Source organism: Polistes fuscatus, unplaced genomic scaffold (assembly GCF_010416935.1).
Source record: "Polistes fuscatus isolate 324 unplaced genomic scaffold, CU_Pfus_HIC Scaffold10, whole genome shotgun sequence".
Classification (NCBI taxonomy): Eukaryota; Metazoa; Arthropoda; class Insecta; order Hymenoptera; family Vespidae; genus Polistes; species Polistes fuscatus.
Window position 1 is genome coordinate 5,149,785 of NW_025112998.1, and position 17,509 is coordinate 5,167,293.

Consider the following 17,509-nt stretch of genomic DNA (forward strand, 5'->3'; position numbering starts at 1 on the left):
CTTGCGGTATTTTTTCGTCCCCTAAGAATTATTTCAACGAATTTACATTCAGATTACTACGCAACATTAATTTTTCTAACATTTATAATACAAATATTGTTCTTAAATTTCAATCAATGTACGATGTAAGTATATCAATGACGTAAGTATATCAACTTCATTAACAAATCATACAATAGATGTAATAACATTAATTAATTTTGACCTATGAATTATACTGTCATACATATAATTGGACAAATATTCTATAGTTAATAAAATAGTCGTCTTTATAACTCGAAAAAAAATGTTAAATATTACGCATGAGGATAAATATTACAGAAGTGAATTAGAAATATGCGAATTAAATTGATAGCAAAAAATGGGGAGTAATAATAGTTGATCCATGAAGACACACGATGGTGCTGCAATCGCATAGAGATGCACGATAATTTTTATAGCAATTTCCACTCTATCGAATATTTTTCTTCGACAATCTACGATTGTAGTGATTGTATTTTTTTATATCGCTTGTCCGAGTGATACTTTTAAATGGTCAGTGGTTTGGCTTGGTCACGTTAAAAAAAAGCTGTAAGAAGTGATCGTGCATTTTTGAAAACAAGAAGAAGAAGTAAAAAGAGAAGAAGAAATGCCAGACAGTGGTGCTGTTTATCAACCTACGACGGTAGGATACACGTATGATAGTGGAGGTGACGGTACCGGTAGTGCTGGTGGAATAAGAAGTGGTTTTTGGAGAATTGCATCGAGGCATAAGATTAATTCAAGAAAATGGCTAGAATGGACGTTATTGTCTGTTGGATTGTCCTTCTTCGTCGTTGGACTCACCACAATGCTTGTGAGTCTGGTCTCAACCGACAACATTAATCAACGAACTACAGAGGTGATTAATTATTGTCTAGATTTATTTAGAATAGATTTATTATTCTTGTTATTATTATTATTAGTATTATTATTATCATTCACTTCCTTTCATTCTCTGTTTCTCATTCTCTCTCGTGTTCATCTGTCTTTTAAATGACATTCTCATACCTCAGAGTACCTTCCTCGCTGCTTCGTGATAAAGGATTGCTCCCACTGATAAGGTAATACCAGTGGTGAGTATGGAGATAACACGAACGATAGCAGGATTTATTGATCAGTATCCTTCGCAGCATTTCAAAGAAACGCTTAATTTATTGGTGATCAAATATATATGGAAAATTGTTTTAACATTGATCATAGGTAAAGCAGGACCCGTCTTCGATTGGTGCAACTGTTGAAGTGGAGGAGAATGTTGAAGGAGCTTCTAAGGGATCCGTAGCATTAGGAGCAGGAATGATATTTGTTGGAATATTATTGAATGTTATTTGGGCATGGCTTCGATTCTTCCAACGTAACAAATCACCAAGGAGCGGAATTACTGGAGGTAGTGGTCAGGTAAGAACAATTGTTACAATGAAAATCTTTCTTTTATTTGAGTTTTCTTCTTCTTCTTTTTTGTTTCTTTTTTTTTTTTCACCGGGCACCATCTTTTTATGTTACGTATGTTCGTTTTCTTATCTTAATTACGCGTTGCTATGAGGAAAGATGTTGGGCGGTTTGAATCCATCGACTGACTTGCTGGTGGGTTCCACTTCGCAGTACGGGCCAGTACTTACGGAGTTGCCGAGTCAGCTGAAATTAAAGGAAGCTAATATACATGAGACGCTAGTAGCACCACTTTCTGATCAAGAAGAAGAAACCCTTACTTTAATGCTGGATTCTAATACATCTACAACGCTTGTTGCTGATCCTAATAGTGCTGCTAACCAGATTCCAGGTTGAGTACATTCATTCACCACACTGAATGCAATAGAGTGACCTGAAGTGAACACTGCTTTACTTTTACAAATCTGATAATACTTATCAGAAATTAATTGCTTATATTTTCTCGTAAGAGAAAAAATGAAAGAAAAAAATCTTGTTTTTAACTCTCCATTAGTTTATCTGCAATGATGAGAATCATTGTATAAGTAACATTAACTTGTAAGTTCATATTCAATATTTGTTGACTATACTACTATCTATTTTCACAGTCTAGTGCTTTCAGTTATACGAGTCTATATCAATATACAAGTCGTACAAGTAACGATACGAGATCTCATTTTTAGAATCTTTCATAATATTTAGTATATATACATATTTCTTTGCTATTGCCTACACATTCCTCTACTCCGTCCATTACTATTAATTATTTCTTACTTGCATTGAATCCAGACGTTAGAAATACATAAGAAAACATATAGGCTTCTAAGAGTCAAATAATTCACATTATTATATATATATATATATAATATTATTTGAAAAAAAAAGAAAATGTGAAAGACAATATTTTAATATATTTGATTGTTTGTTAATAATAAATAGCACAATTGACTTTTAAACGATAAGTTATTTTTTTATGTTTTTTAATTCATAGTGCAATAATGAGTTAAGCACGCAATATTTATTTGAAATGTTTTGATGCAAGGCACAAGATATAGAAATAACGGAAGTACTTATTATGTTAACTCTTCATATTTACTATATTTGTAGTTTTATATTTTTTATTTTTACTGAGTATTGCGCATAAAATATTATTCGAAATTGTATTAGTTATTAGTTCTATATTTGAATAATTTAAAAAAAAAAGGTTTTGTATATAATACGATTTTTCTTTTCAAGTTCTCTAAAATTTAAAAAATGATTCTATTTTTAATCTAAAAAAATGTATCACTTCTTTAATCATTATAATTTTATTCACATATCTTAGGTAGTGCTTTAAAAAGGCACTATATTGTAATTAATTTATGTCTAAAAAATTTATAATTAATTTATGTGTACAAGATTTGCATGCATTTTTTATTAATGTTATTAATATATGTATATCTTTTTAAAAATTTGTATACTATATTAAAAAATTTTTTTTCTTTTTTAACTACTGTATAGTATTCATTATACGTGTTGGTAGATTATACTTGTTTTATCGATTTAGTTTTATTTTTATTTTCAGTTTATTTAACATTAATTCTTATCGATAAAGAACAAATGTGTACAAAGAGGAATGCATAGATGATATTTCATGAAATGATAAACCAATGCATTACATTTTAACTTATAATAAAAAAGTAATAAAATAGTAAATTTAATTAATCATGTGAGAAGTGAGCTAAACGTCTGGATTTATCTTATGACATCACATTCTCTTATTAATACATGTATTATCCTTTTCCTTTTAGTTTACTTCTAATAGTAAAAATCTACAAAGGGAAACTGTGTATCTGCTGATTGGACATAACCGATTTAGCTATTTTATTTACGTTTTTTATTAAAGTTATTTATGTATTAAATTATTTTTTAAGTAATTTATATTATAAAAGAACATATAGTATTATCGAATTATTATAATTATATGTTAAAAGAAATAAAAGAAATTCATTTCTCTACTTTGTTTAAAGGTATTAAGAATTACTTCATTTTATATAATATAATTTAAGAAAAAATTTGGTAAAATTTTTTTAAAGCACTGTCTGGATGCAATGCAATTGTATTATCAAGCACATTTTTTAAATTTTTTGTTCTTTTTTTTATTATGTTTTATAATATATACTCGTTCCTACACACTGTTTTAAGTAAACATTGGAATGCTTACACAATTAAATAAATACCTTTAGGAATATATGTTTTGTTAATAAATTGATTTAAAAATTATCATTATTTTATTTGTTAATTCAAACCAAAATTTGATATACACTGCAAAAGACAAACCTTGAAATTTAATTAAATATATATCTCCTTCTTTATCTCTGTGTAGGTATACTAATTGTATTTATATAATATATATAAATCTGAATATATACCGAAATATTTTGTGATTTGTTTACATTAGTAAATAATCACATTTTTAGCATGTCTGAACAAAATCATTTAATATCACAATATTAAACAGGATTCCTTTGAAGAAATACTTTCATTGCAACATCCGTTTGAAGATTTGTGATTTCTATGTATTTTGTATTCTTGCATCCAACCATGGGACACCTACAAAAATTTTTTGTCATTTCTAAACTAGTAAATCATTTATCATTATGTCTCTTACGCAATTCGTTGCACTTACCTTGTTTTCTTATTTACTTTTAACAATGCCATAATATTTTGACGATCATAAGTATGTCCACATGCAATATTTTTAATCGGATCTTTTATCCTCATTTTTGAAATAGGATCTATCACATTCATGGAATCTGTTTGTAATTGTAATTCTTCGTCACTGTTACTTTCCTCAATATTCTGATTTTTGTTCGCATCTGTTTACATTAAAATTATGAAAGATTATAAATAATGTTTTTATAATGTCATCTTTTTGTTTTTTATTACTTGCTCACCACTCAATAATGCTTCCAATTGTCTATTAAATTCCAGTAATCTTTCATTTGTAGATACATCAACATTCATTGTAGATATAGCTTTCTCATAATCCTAGTATTGTAAAACAATTTTTGAACTGTGTTATTTACTTTGAATTTAATATATACAAGGTGTTCTGTAACTGGTAGTACAAATGAGAAGAAGGTGATTCTACACGATGATATCTCTTGTATCAGCTCTATTCGTATACTTACCAAATAAGATTCAATCAAGTGCATGCGTACTACACTCAACAAATTTTCAAACTTATTTTTCTCAAAAATAAAGCTTTATATGAACAAATTTTATTCTACATTTTCGACTTAGTTTTTCATTTAAAATCACCTTCTGTTTGCTTGAACTACCAGTTACAGAAAACTATATAATATAATAATTTACCTTAATAATTTTAGGTATATTTTTTTCCGTTATTTTCTTATCACCATACCTCTCTAATATTTCATCCTTTATCTCTCGAATCATACTTAATTTAGTATCTATTTCACAATTCTTTTGTACAACATCTTTCAAATCAGCTATTATCTTTTCTCTATCTTCTGCAAATTTCTAACCTATATTTATTAATATATTACATTTAATTAAAACATAGCTTAAGATATTAAAACTTACGAAAGTATATAACTATATTCTCAGCAGTTTTTGTATAACATTCGAACAATTCTTCGGCTATTTCTTTTGATTGAGTCATTTTTATTTGTTTTTTGTTATTAAATTCACCATGTATTTTGAATTCACAAACAAATAGAAATATGTAAACGTGATTTGAAGGTTATGATAGCGTCATCTAGAAATGGTAAATGCAAGAAGAGGGGATGGCCTCACAGCTCACGATTACTCTCAGGTGTAAGACGTGTTCGCGCGTGATAAACGCATTTATAACACAAAATACTATATAAAATGAGTAAAAAATTGAAATTGACAGCTTTGAAGACGTCGACGTTCTTGAGATCTAGTCAACGAATTAATACTAAAACATTGCTCCAAAATTCACCTTATTTTAGTCAACAAAATGATCATTCAATTAAGGTAAAAGATGTAAACAATGATAAATCTAAGGAAATTAAAAATAAAATTGATGAGGAAGGTATATCGGAAGCTACTAATGAATCAGAAAAACCAAAGAAGAAAAAAGTTACCAAAAAACAAAATGTACCGATTAAAATAGAATATGAAGAATTGAATGAAGTTAAACCACAGATTAAAAGCGATGATGAAGTTCCTATAACAAAAATAAATAAAAAAGAGAATACAAAAATTAAAGAAGAAACAGAAGATACATCTGGTTGGGAGCCGTCCAATTGGAAACGTATTTTAGAAAATATACAAGAAATGCGAAAACATAAAACTGCACCCGTGGATGAAATGGGTTGTCATAAATGTGCAGATCCAGATGCTAATGATTCAACTTATAGATATCAATGTTTAATAGCGTTGATGTTAAGTAGTCAAACTAAAGATCAAATAACTCATGCAGCTATGAAACGTTTAGTTACTTATGGTTGTATACCAAGTAATATAATGGCTACACCTAATGATGTTCTTGTAAAGCTTATACAACCGGTCGGATTTGCTAATGTAAGGTTTTTAATAGTTACATTTATTTTGTTCAGAAATTATGCTTTATTTCTATAAAAGACATAATTACTTTTCAGAGAAAAGCTGATTACCTCAAAAGAACTTCTACTATTTTGTTGGATAAATATAATGGCGATATTCCAAAGACTATAAAAGAGTTGTGCGATTTACCCGGAGTAGGTCCAAAGATGGCACACATTTGTATGCAAATAGCGTGGGGCGAAGTAAGTGGTATTGGTGTAGATACGCATGTACATCGTATCTGTAATAGACTTAATTGGGTAAAAAAACCAACTAAAACACCAGAAGAAACTAGGAGAGAAGTAGAAGAATGGTTGCCTAAAGAATTTTGGAATGAAATAAATCATCTTCTCGTTGGGTTTGGTCAAGAGATTTGTTTACCTCGCTTTCCTAAATGCAAAGACTGTCTTAACAAAGATATCTGCCCTTCTGCCAAAATAAAATGAAGTAGAAAGAGATCTAAAGTATTTTTATGTAATTTATTTAACGCATGAAAAATATTTTTTTCCTATAATTAAAAACAATTTTTATACAAAATTACATAAAAGTACATAATAGAAATTAGCGTAATAGAAATTAGCGTTTTCCTTTCCTCTTAAATTTTCCATCACTTTTTTTCAATTTTTTCTCTTGTTTTTTCTTTTTCCTAATGTTTAGCTTTCTATTTTTGTTGTGTTCTAATCTATTTTTTTGTTGAAACACTTTACTTTTCTTTACTTCTTTTAATGCAGCGTATTTAATAGCTCGTTTTAAATCCTTTGCCGATTCAATACTTTTACTTTCTATTCCTCGTGCAGAAGTTTTTGCTATGGATTTTTCTTCAGTTTCTTTACCTTCTTCTTTTTCAGATTCTTCGTTATTGTCAACTGCTCTGTTGATTCCAATACATTTATTCTTTTCATATAATGAATCGATATCCATTTCTAAGATACTAACTGTATGATTTTCTGTTTCAAATTCTCGTTCTGACAGCAATTTCTCAAGTTCTGGTATATCACGATTTGATAATAATTTTTTATAACGTTCACGTGCCTATAAACATTATATTTGTATATATTTATTAATTTTCAATTCATAAGTAAAACGTTCTTTATGTGCAGATAAATAATATAATTAAAAAAAAAACCTACATCTTGTTTTATTCTCTTTTTTTCTTCTTTCAATTGCTTTAGTAATTCTTCTTTAGCTTTTTTTTGTCGTTCTACTTTTCGTTTATGGAAACCTCCCAAAAATTGTCTAAAATTATTTCAAAATATAATTAACCCCAAAATAGACATATGTAATTATGACTTGAATCTTTAACAAATTTTTATTTAATTGAGCATATATTTACCGTCTTTTATCCTCATCAAATACTAAAGTAACACCTTTTCGTTTATTTGGGTTTTTCATATTGATTTATTTACGTCTAACACACATATAAAATTTTACTCGTGTATATCTTTTGGAGGAATATATATAATATTAACTTTATAATGTGCCGTTAGACATCGCTGTCGTCGTTGTTTCGATTACACCGGAATTACGTCACGAAACAGGTGAGAAATCATTCAATATAATTTCAAAATAATTATTATTAATTCTTGATAAGCATAAGACAATCTAAAAAATTATATTAAACGTTTTAAATAATTAATGTAATTAACAATTAATATTTTAAATTATTTTATATTTATTTTAACAATGTGTAATATATACTTATGCATGTATTGCGCATACAAAATTAATGTTTACACGTTATTACATTTATTTAAACATTATATACCTATTCATCAACTCCTTGTATATAAAATAATATTAATGCCTTATTTCGTAAGAAAAACATTTTAAAATCATAGTGAATGCCGACATCAACGATGTAAACATAAACGAACACTCGAACGACTTTGACAGTTATCGTCAGTCTTCTTTCGTATTTCGAGGAGTAAACATCGCCGGTACGTTTATTTCGTGCTGTTACGACAAAATAATATATACTTTCGCGCGCGATTATTTTTCATTTATTTAAACAATATATATAGTTTATATATGCTATTTTAATATGATTTATTAAAATTCAAGCAATGCTATAATTGTTTAAACATTACATACTTTATTAATATATTTTATACCTAATATAAATTTCAGTCGTGTTTACATTGTAATTTATACTTTTTTTATGTTTATAAAGTAAATCGTTATACGAAGTGAAGTGTCTTAATAAATTTAGAATCAGTGTTTCTCGTGTCATCGTGTTCAATTTTCTTATACAAGATATTCATCTAAAGTTTTTCTTTTCTTTTTTTGTTTTAATAGTTTCGATCGTCTTATTATTTAGTGTTCTGTTCAAGTGAAATAATTTAAGAACTTGGTATCATTCATGTGAATTGTAAGTATTTAGTTTTTCTTTAATGTAAGAATTTCATTTTATTTGGTTGATCAAAGGTTGGATTAAAGGTTAGAATAATATATACTAATCAAATTTACGATTACTATTACAGATAATTTAGCATCTTGTAATATTTTCTATTACAGTTAACCTATTATGACGAATTGGGATTGTTACAAATATTTTTGAGGTATTGTAAAACTTCTTAAATAGCAAGTACAATTTAATAAATTATTTTAACCATTTAATCGTGTTTAAGATTAAAAGTTTAAATTTGCATGGATGATTAGTTGTAATTTTTGATAAAAATGCAATGAATGATTAAAAATCAATATTCAGGCATTGATATTTGAAAATGAAGATATTACTTTTATAAATATATGTATAACCTAAAAAGTATTATAACAAATATGTATAATAATAGTATATATAAATATTAATAAAGAAAAATGAGAACTTGGTTAGAGAAATTATTTTAGAATTTATTAAAAAGTTTTTATGAAAGTATAAAAATTGCGTGCATGTAAATAAGTTGACACACTTAATTTTATTTTTTATTAATTAGGTGAAATTGTAAAATAATAATCGTGTAATAATTATAATTATTATTAGAAACGGATGCAGGACGAGTGATAGGAGCTTGTCACGTAACAAAAGAGAAAGAAAGAAAGAGAGAAAGAGAAAATCAACAGACGTCTGATACAGGAAGTAGTGGGCACCCAAGGATAGACATTCGTTCCTGGTTCCTTCCTCCCCTCCATCGTGTCGATCGCCGCGCTACTCACAGATTGAGGTGTGGCCAGTGAGGGCAGCCATTTTCTTGACTTTCTGTCGCTTAAGATTTCAGGTAAATGCGTAATTATTTATCTTTAATAATGTGTCTCGATCGTAGTAATGCGAGAGTGTGTTTGTTGTGTTATTGTGCTCGCGTCCTCGCACCGTGTTGTCCATGAATTAATATGAGTTCGGGGTTATAAGTCTGTGCTTTTAAAATGAGATGAGAGAAAGAGAAAAAAACTTCACCTACGGATGCCTAGGGAGAAAGAGGGAGGGAGAGAGAGAGAGAGAGAGAGAAAGAAAGAAAAAAAAAGAGCGAGAAAAAGAAAGAAAGAGAAGTCTAAGGAGTGCCATGCGTTACGAATTAATTTCATGACGGCGAGTCTAAGCTCGATAATAAAAGCAAATTTCCTTTATTTTATTTTCTTTAAATTTTTATTGTTTAACTTTATAAATACGGTCAGCAGCAGCTTTCAAGCGCACGTCACGTCATGCACGTCACGTCACGTCATATTTTCGAACTGACATTCTTTGGTTATGCCGAAGAAAAAAGATTTCTCTTTTCAACTGATAGATGATTATTAGTGAATTTTTCATTGAATGAATTCTCTTTCCTAACCTCGGGGCCTTCAAAGACCCCTGCATCGCTATCTTATCCTGCCTGCCCTGTCGTACCATGCCCCACCCTACCCCACTCCATCAGTCCACCATTCCACCACTCTACTCGACTCTACTCTATTCCATTCCCATTCCATTCCGACCCACCTCGCTTTTCCTCGCACTCTCGCACACACGCAGCGCCCTCACGTCCGGCTTCCCCTTCACTCTTCCCCCTATCTTCGTCCTAACTCTCACCGAGCAGCGATGCACATCTTCCATTCGATGAGTGGACTAAGATTTTTTTCCTATAATCATATCTATACTACGATTAGCTGCTACTCGTCAAAGATTACAATTGACTTTTTACCTTTATCTAATTTAATAATAACTATTTGCTAATTCGTTTTGTTCCTCAAGTCAAAGGCAGCGTTTCGCTATAATAAAAAGGTCGGTATATACTTTGACGTACATTTGAAATATTACGTCGTGATCTCGAACCGTACCGTGGAAAACCCCCTTGCGCTTTTTTTTTTTTTTTTCAATTATACTGACTAATCATATCTAGAAACGTTATTTCTACGAATTCATTCTATTTCATACGTTCAATTTTCATCGTTATTTAATTTTTCTTGTTTTATATTTTTTATTTTTTTTTTTTTTTGAGTTTTTGCAAGTAGTATATAATGTTCTTCTACCTTGTTCGGTGTTGAAATTAGTTATCGACTCATATTCCTCTGCTTATACGATAATGAATATAAAGTAATATTGTTTGATATGATCATTTAAATTTTTCTTCCAAGGTATCTGTATTGTGCAGTTTTGCATAACTTCTAATGTTTTAAATACGATATGTGTTATATATATATATATATATATATATATAATACAAATCAAGTCAGATTTCCTTCCGTCAAGTAATATATCTCTTAATCGTCCAATACAAATACGAATACCTTATTGGTAGCCTGATCTTTCGATGATCCGCAAAAGTCATCAGATAGTATTTATTTCTATTTAATGGTATGGCTATTGCATCACACTATAAGCTTTAACTAAATTAATTATAAAAATCATTATTCATTATAAGAATGCGTAAAAATCTACAAGTTTATATTTCATATTGACGTATAACACATTATAACATTAAAATTAAGATACTTATTTATTACGCAAGGTGTTTCCTGCATACTTTTTTTTATATGATTGATGAAAGAAAATAAAAATAGATTTTTTAAATTCATATACATATATACATACATATAATATACTTATCTTGTGTACTCAAAAGACAAGGTCAATTAAGATTCTTCTCATGCAGTCACGTATTAAATACATTTTTTATTATTTCGTTTAGCTTTGGTAAAATATATTATAAACGCACTTTATTGTATTCTTTAAAATTATATGCTATAAAATTTATTAATTTTTAATGTTCTTTATTTTATTTTTTATTTTTTTATAAGTAATCTTGTAAAAAAGAAAAACAACGATAAGGCACTCTATATATTTGCAGATATAGTAATGTCCAATAAGAAGTAATAAATATAATTCCTGTAGATTTATTTTAAGTATTATAATTAACTTTATACAATGCATATATGTATATAAAGCAAATGTGTCTTGTTATTCAAATATTTGTTGAAAAAAATTTACATATTATAAAAAAGTATTATTTTTAAACTTGAGTATTATATTTATATTTATAAATCGTATTGTTAGGATCATTCATAATATATATGATTGATATTGTAACGTTTAATAAGTTTGTACCATATAATATATGCAGTATTAAGTCTTCTTTAACTTAGGTACGCTTTTCAAATTGTTTTTTCCAATGAGTATGTTCTGTCCTAATGCATGTTTAACGAACAATATCTTTTATTTATATGCATGTAATCTATAAGAATGTCATATTATTTAAATCATAAGGTATTGTCTTTTTATACACATCTTATACACATACATATCATATTCTAGGAAATAAGCGATAGTTAGAAATTTAATAAATTCAATCGTTTAACTCAAAATGATCATATTGCTAAATCATGCATTGATTTTAATGAAGACTCTACCTTATGTGATTATATAATCTGTTATATGTAACAAAATTTACTATACAATTATCAACTATTTATAATTGGTTTCTTTTGATATAATCCTATGAAATTAATTTATATAAATATATATGTATATATATATATATTTATATAAATATATATGTATATATATATATAATATGTGACATTAGAAGGAAAGAGTTAAGAATGTTGATTGCACGATTTAAATATCGGGCAGTGAATTTCCTCATAATAATATTTAAATACAATTTTTATTATTATTATTATTTTGAGAGAAGCAAATATAAATATATTATTTAAACAAAAAAAAAGTAAAAAGGAAAGTAGAACACATATTATTTACACAGAAGTATACACAGACAATTTTTGTTGTGTGGAATTTGAGTTAGTCTCACAGCTTCCTACTCATTCTAACATATAAAATGTCCACTTAAAACAGAGACGCTGAAAGAAAGACTAAAAACATGGGATGCAATGCGGGCCGATGCCTCGGTCCAGACGATACGGGGTACCCTGGATCAGGTACGACCCAGTCAATATCCTCTAAAGCTTCAACCCTCGTAGGTTGCTTTTCGAATAGCATTCACAAGTAGATATGAGATTAAATATGGAATCTAGGGAATCTTTACTACAACCATTATGTAAGTAGCTTGCAGTAAGCAAAGTTAGAAATGATTATTAGTCGAATATCTTTTTAATGCAAAGTATTGAAAAAGTCCAATGATAGTATTACACACTAGACAATCAGGATAGTTTTGTAATTCATTTAATATATGCAATTTAATTATAAATAGATAGTGAATTCAAACTACGAGGTTTGAACTCTAGTCACTGTTTATTATAACAGTTTCAAAAGAGATCAGTAATGTCAAGTTACGCAAGTTCAAAAGTTTACCCTGACTTTTCCTAACTCTATCCTCGAAATTGCTTTTTTAATCTTGTCTATTTTTATTTTATTTTATTTTTGTTTACTTTGTAATATTATTGCAAAATGCTGATCTATATTTATATATATATATATGTTTTTAGTAATTGCTTACATTTTTTTAAATTATCATAGACAAAAAATATAATTAAATATTAATATAAAAATTATTTCCCATTTCTTTAGCGATTCTTACGTTTCTATAATTTTTGCATTGTTTTATATTGATCTATGTTGTGAACATTACACATTCATGCTGCATGTTGGTAGATATATTTCTGCTTTTATTATATATTTCTGTTTACAATAGATTGCAAATTTGATATTTTCTTTTTTTTCCGCTTGAAAAGAAACCTTTGTTATTTATTTTATCAAAGAATATATTATTATAATTATAGAATTTACATGATGATGATATTTATCAATCTTTATAATTATATAAAATATTGGACATTTTGAGATGTGTATGTATGCATATGTCAACAATTGATTTGTTTAACCAATTAAGAAGGATTTATGTATATTGATGCATATTTGCAATGGTCAGCAATCTGTTTGTTGATTTTATAGATTTACATATCCATATAAAAACACTAAATTATCCGAAATTTTTATGTACAAATGTAAAAATTTCTTAAAAGATTATTAAATGACTATATATAAAAAAATCTATATATAATTTAAAAGTATAGTTGCCGAATAACAAGTTATATATATATACATCGTATGCATACTAGTCAATTTCAATACAATTGTAATGTATGTATAAATATTGGAACTTATATGTAGTGCATTATTGTACTACATTATTATGAAATGTAATATAAAGAATTACAAATCAGTAGCATATAGGTAAGTTATCGATTAAGGCATAGGATTTTTTATAACTAATAAATTGTGGAACACCGCTCTAAGTTTTTTGCACATTGTTGCTTTAAATGTGCGTATGCCTAGTTTAGAAATACATGTAAATATATATATATTTATATAAATTAATTTCATATATTTATATATATATATATATATATATATTTATGTGTGTGTGTCAATACAGTAAAATTAAAACTAAATAGTTTTATGTAGAATGTTTTTTATACTTACTATAATTAAAAAATCTAATAGCTTATAATATTATAACTAGAAATATATCTTTAAAAGTTTAGAAAAAATAGTCTATTCTGCATAAAACCTCATAAATTATTATTATTATTATTATTATTATTATTGTTATTGTTATTGTTATTGTTATTGTTATTATTATTGTTATTGTTATTGTTATTGTCATTATTATTATCATTATTATTATCATTATTATTATTATAATTATTATATTCATCAAGCTTTGTACACACACATATATTGTTGTATTATATATTATCATTAATAAGACAGAAAAATAATATGAAATAATTATATAATTTTTTAATTGAGGAGCTTTTTATTTTATACGAAGGCGCAAACTTTGAAATTTTTTATTACAGTAAATTTTTTACAAATTATGTAATTATAAAATAAATCAGCTATACATTTTCAAACTATTGTTTTTTAAGAATAAAACAATCATCTTTATTGAAAATTTGAAACAAAAGTCTGTGCCTATATTATTTTTAATCACGTATATGAATGGACAAACACTTTGCAAGATTGTTACTAACTTATAACGATTTATTCTATCTTGCTTTTTGCATAATTCAAACTGTTACGCAAATTTACAAATTTCGACACTGTTTTTGTACAAAAATAAAGTAGTCTTTAAAAGTCTTAATATTTTTATATCAATATTTTTCAAATGAACGTGTATCTTAATTGTAGGATTCATGGCAGCCATTAGGAAGAAGTTAGTTATCGTGGGGGATGGTGCTTGTGGTAAAACATGTTTACTCATAGTATTCAGCAAAGATCAGTTCCCCGAAGTATATGTACCTACTGTCTTTGAGAATTATGTTGCTGATATCGAAGTGGATGGTAAGCAGGTATGTTGCCTTAACATAATTCAAATAATTTATTATACTTCATTATTATAATATTATCGATAACACTTCTAATTTATGAAACTGTAATATTTAATTACAATATATGTATATCTGTATGTGTACAGGTTGAACTGGCCCTTTGGGACACAGCTGGGCAAGAAGATTATGATAGATTACGTCCCTTATCATATCCAGACACAGATGTTATCTTGATGTGTTTCTCCATTGATAGTCCTGATTCCCTGGAAAACATTCCTGAGAAATGGACACCAGAGGTGAAACATTTCTGCCCAAATGTGCCCATTATTCTTGTGGGGAATAAAAAAGACTTACGCAATGATCCCAACACCATCAAAGAGCTTGGAAAGATGAAGCAAGAACCAGTTAAGCCAGAAGAAGGAAGATCCATGGCTGAAAAAATCAACGCCTTTGCATACCTTGAATGTTCTGCCAAGAGCAAGGAAGGAGTCAGGGAAGTTTTCGAGACAGCAACTCGAGCTGCGCTTCAAGTGAGCCTATTTTAATATTATTTTCTACGCAAGCATTTATAGGAATGTTAGACATCTTCTTATAGTATAAAAACTTGTTTAATTTATTTACTATTAATTGCTACAATGTTATTTTTCTTAGGTGTTTTTTTCTATTTATTTTTTACAACCCATCTTTACATTATTTCAAATATATGTAATATATCTTTTGATATTATATAACTAATATGATATATTTCAGGTAAAGAAGAAGAAGAAGGGAAGATGTAGGCTTCTTTAAAATGTAATGTCAGATGGGCCCAAAAAGTGGGTGAAATTATGGAATTGCAAAGCTAGCTGCAATAAAGCTAGTTGTAATACTGGAGGCCCCCAGTGAAGACCATAATATAATAACATCTTTTACCTTTAATTCTTTTACATAATAATCAAATCTACAAACATGTTTACATCAAAGCCACTGAATAACAAATCTTTCATGGTACAGGACTTCTTTAAACTATAATGAAAATATGCTTCAAGTTTGAGCGAGTGAAAGATTGTCATGTCAACTATTTACATTCAAAAAAGAAAAAACGAAAATAACGTAACTGTTTCATTGTAGTGGCCATTACTGTTAATATTAGTATCATATTACTATTATATGTATACATTCTACTTTTTTTTATACGTATTTGCTCTTCATGTCGGTGATAAAACAGAACGAACGAAATTGGGGGAAAAAAATTAATAAGAAATATTAATAATAATAATAATAATAATAATAATATTAATATTAAACGAAAACAAAATAAAAAAAATGCAAAAAACCAAAAAAAAATATTATACAGAAGAAACTTACATAATATGCAATGCAAAGTTGTAAAACTTTTTAGAGCACTGTAAGAATCTTAAGAGAAGAAAAAGCGTTACAGATTCCAAATGTTACGTCGCTATTTGAATCGAACCATCAATCAATATTTCTTAACAAACAAACAAAAAAGTAAATATTAAAAAAAAAGAAAAAAAGGAAAGTAAAAAAGCCAACAAACAAACATAAGTAAAGTAGGGCGAGCAGATGATTTTCGTCTTTAAGGTACCAGTTAGACTAAATGTATTATTATTATAATATTATTGCTATATTAGTATAATACGACACTAACATAACGGATTGTAACAGCGACTATATTATATTTATGTATTTCGAAAACATCCTTTGTGTTTAATCACGATCATGAACAATGCTTTAGAGATCACACTGTATCTATATGTTAATATGAATCATTCATGCAAAATACAGTAACAGATTTATAAGGATCGTATACGAGGAAAGACTACTAACCTGTCACGCGTAATGCTCAATTTTGATTAAAAAATGATTTAGCTTATTTTTTCAATTATTTTTTAAATTTATCAACTTGTACATTTATTTTCTTCTATTTGATTTTATACGTGATTCTTCGTTACAAGTTTCTTTATGATACAATCTAAGTTGACATTAAAATAAAGAGAAGGAGAGACAAACGGACGAATAGATGGGTAGACAGACAAGTAGAGAATAAAATTATTTTATCAAATGCAAAATACACTCTATCGCGTTTTCTCTTTATGCTTTTTAATTACGTATATCAGGGCATTCGAAGTAATTGTAATCGTAGCATCGGGCACGTCTAGTGAAGCCTAATCTATAAGGAATTTATTAAAGAAACATAACAAAAAAACGAAAAAAAAGGAACAACAAAAATTTAATAAGAAGTCTGTGAACCAATCGAATTAACGGCCTTTGGTACGCTATAAATACAAAAAAAAGAACCTTAGCCATTAATTCAGTGAGTGACTGTGAAACTGTGTTCATCTTGTTTTTTCTTAAACGATTAGCTGTATCATTATTGAAATGCGCTTTTTGAGAAAAGGGTCCGATCGCACAGTGGGCTAAACAATTTTTAGCAATGGTAAATGGTATACACCCACACATAAACATTACGTACACACACTTTTACTACGTTTGTACTTTATGTACATACATAAACTTCCTACTGTGTTGTTGATTAGCTTCATCAGAAAAGAAAAGAAAGAAAAAAATCTTAATTACTGCCGATTACGAGCCCACTTATTCCGGTATCGAATTATTAACAACAACAACAACAACAACAATAATAATATCTATTTTCGTTTCAGTAATTTATACTCTGTTGCGAGGTTTGGAAGTGATCTTTACAATTTGTACATGGCTTTACTATTACATCTATATTAATTACGATTTAACGATTGTATATAAATCAACCTCAACCATTCTTATAGTA

The 17,509-nt window shown here is 27.8% G+C and overlaps 5 protein-coding genes across 9 annotated transcripts; 3 read left to right on the forward strand and 2 right to left on the reverse strand.

The window, feature by feature from the left end:
* The first annotated feature begins 432 nt into the window (after positions 1-432).
* LOC122525973 lies at positions 433-3,458 on the forward strand. 2 transcript variants are annotated; one of them, XM_043649022.1, is made up of 4 exons: positions 433-880; positions 1,222-1,416; positions 1,567-1,798; positions 3,237-3,458. In XM_043649022.1, exons 1-4 carry the CDS (start codon positions 629-631, stop codon positions 3,245-3,247), a joined length of 690 nt encoding a protein of 229 aa, XP_043504957.1. In that variant the 5' UTR covers positions 433-628; the 3' UTR covers positions 3,248-3,458. The 2 variants fall into 2 exon arrangements, with proteins under 2 accessions (XP_043504957.1, XP_043504958.1); XM_043649023.1 differs by having other exon boundaries at positions 1,621-1,798.
* A 440-nt stretch (positions 3,459-3,898) lies between these two features.
* LOC122525976 (E3 SUMO-protein ligase NSE2-like) lies at positions 3,899-5,205 on the reverse strand. Its single transcript, XM_043649030.1, has 5 exons — positions 5,035-5,205; positions 4,804-4,961; positions 4,383-4,476; positions 4,115-4,304; positions 3,899-4,038 (listed from the first exon to the last, which is right to left on the reverse strand). The coding sequence occupies exons 1-5, from the start codon at positions 5,111-5,113 to the stop codon at positions 3,939-3,941; spliced, it is 621 nt and encodes a 206-aa protein (XP_043504965.1). The 5' UTR covers positions 5,114-5,205; the 3' UTR covers positions 3,899-3,938.
* LOC122525972 (endonuclease III-like protein 1) lies at positions 5,103-6,479 on the forward strand. The gene is made up of 2 exons (XM_043649021.1): positions 5,103-6,000; positions 6,078-6,479. Exons 1-2 carry the CDS (start codon positions 5,323-5,325, stop codon positions 6,465-6,467), a joined length of 1,068 nt encoding a protein of 355 aa, XP_043504956.1. The 5' UTR covers positions 5,103-5,322; the 3' UTR covers positions 6,468-6,479.
* A 13-nt stretch (positions 6,480-6,492) lies between these two features.
* Positions 6,493-7,525, reverse strand: LOC122525975 (nucleolar protein 12). The gene is made up of 3 exons (XM_043649028.1): positions 7,355-7,525; positions 7,152-7,257; positions 6,493-7,053 (listed from the first exon to the last, which is right to left on the reverse strand). Exons 1-3 carry the CDS (start codon positions 7,411-7,413, stop codon positions 6,598-6,600), a joined length of 621 nt encoding a protein of 206 aa, XP_043504963.1. The 5' UTR covers positions 7,414-7,525; the 3' UTR covers positions 6,493-6,597.
* A 619-nt stretch (positions 7,526-8,144) lies between these two features.
* LOC122525974 (ras-like GTP-binding protein Rho1) lies at positions 8,145-17,471 on the forward strand. 4 transcript variants are annotated; one of them, XM_043649024.1, is made up of 7 exons: positions 8,145-8,389; positions 8,536-8,605; positions 9,002-9,236; positions 12,284-12,366; positions 14,582-14,742; positions 14,868-15,251; positions 15,472-17,471. In XM_043649024.1, exons 4-7 carry the CDS (start codon positions 12,309-12,311, stop codon positions 15,508-15,510), a joined length of 642 nt encoding a protein of 213 aa, XP_043504959.1. In that variant the 5' UTR covers positions 8,145-8,389; positions 8,536-8,605; positions 9,002-9,236; positions 12,284-12,308; the 3' UTR covers positions 15,511-17,471. The 4 variants fall into 4 exon arrangements, with proteins under 4 accessions (XP_043504959.1, XP_043504961.1, XP_043504960.1 ...); XM_043649026.1 differs by lacking the exon at positions 12,284-12,366; XM_043649025.1 differs by lacking the exons at positions 8,145-8,389; positions 8,536-8,605; positions 9,002-9,236 and adding an exon at positions 9,811-10,213.
* The last annotated feature ends 38 nt before the right edge of the window (positions 17,472-17,509 follow it).

What these genes read in the sequence shown, in the direction of transcription:
- LOC122525976 (XM_043649030.1), bottom strand. Translation starts at nt 5,113, where the DNA reads ATGACTCAATCAAAAGAAATAGCCGAAGAATTGTTCGAATGTTATACA. An exon ending in ATATACCTAAAATTATTAAG is followed by an intron (nt 4,477 to 4,803) that starts GTAAATTATTAT and finishes TTACAATACTAG; the next exon opens with GATTATGAGAAAGCTATATC. An exon ending in AAAGTAAATAAGAAAACAAG is followed by an intron (nt 4,039 to 4,114) that starts GTAAGTGCAACG and finishes AAATTTTTGTAG; the next exon opens with GTGTCCCATGGTTGGATGCA.
- LOC122525973 (XM_043649022.1), top strand. Translation starts at nt 629, where the DNA reads ATGCCAGACAGTGGTGCTGTTTATCAACCTACGACGGTAGGATACACG. An exon ending in TTAATCAACGAACTACAGAG is followed by an intron (nt 881 to 1,221) that starts GTGATTAATTAT and finishes CATTGATCATAG; the next exon opens with GTAAAGCAGGACCCGTCTTC. An exon ending in TTACTGGAGGTAGTGGTCAG is followed by an intron (nt 1,417 to 1,566) that starts GTAAGAACAATT and finishes CTATGAGGAAAG; the next exon opens with ATGTTGGGCGGTTTGAATCC.
- LOC122525974 (XM_043649024.1), top strand. Translation starts at nt 12,309, where the DNA reads ATGGGATGCAATGCGGGCCGATGCCTCGGTCCAGACGATACGGGGTAC. An exon ending in TCGAAGTGGATGGTAAGCAG is followed by an intron (nt 14,743 to 14,867) that starts GTATGTTGCCTT and finishes GTATGTGTACAG; the next exon opens with GTTGAACTGGCCCTTTGGGA. An exon ending in CAACTCGAGCTGCGCTTCAA is followed by an intron (nt 15,252 to 15,471) that starts GTGAGCCTATTT and finishes GATATATTTCAG; the next exon opens with GTAAAGAAGAAGAAGAAGGG.
- LOC122525975 (XM_043649028.1), bottom strand. Translation starts at nt 7,413, where the DNA reads ATGAAAAACCCAAATAAACGAAAAGGTGTTACTTTAGTATTTGATGAG. An exon ending in TTTGATGAGGATAAAAGACG is followed by an intron (nt 7,258 to 7,354) that starts GTAAATATATGC and finishes AAATAATTTTAG; the next exon opens with ACAATTTTTGGGAGGTTTCC. An exon ending in AAAAGAGAATAAAACAAGAT is followed by an intron (nt 7,054 to 7,151) that starts GTAGGTTTTTTT and finishes TAATGTTTATAG; the next exon opens with GCACGTGAACGTTATAAAAA.
- LOC122525972 (XM_043649021.1), top strand. Translation starts at nt 5,323, where the DNA reads ATGAGTAAAAAATTGAAATTGACAGCTTTGAAGACGTCGACGTTCTTG. An exon ending in AACCGGTCGGATTTGCTAAT is followed by an intron (nt 6,001 to 6,077) that starts GTAAGGTTTTTA and finishes ATTACTTTTCAG; the next exon opens with AGAAAAGCTGATTACCTCAA.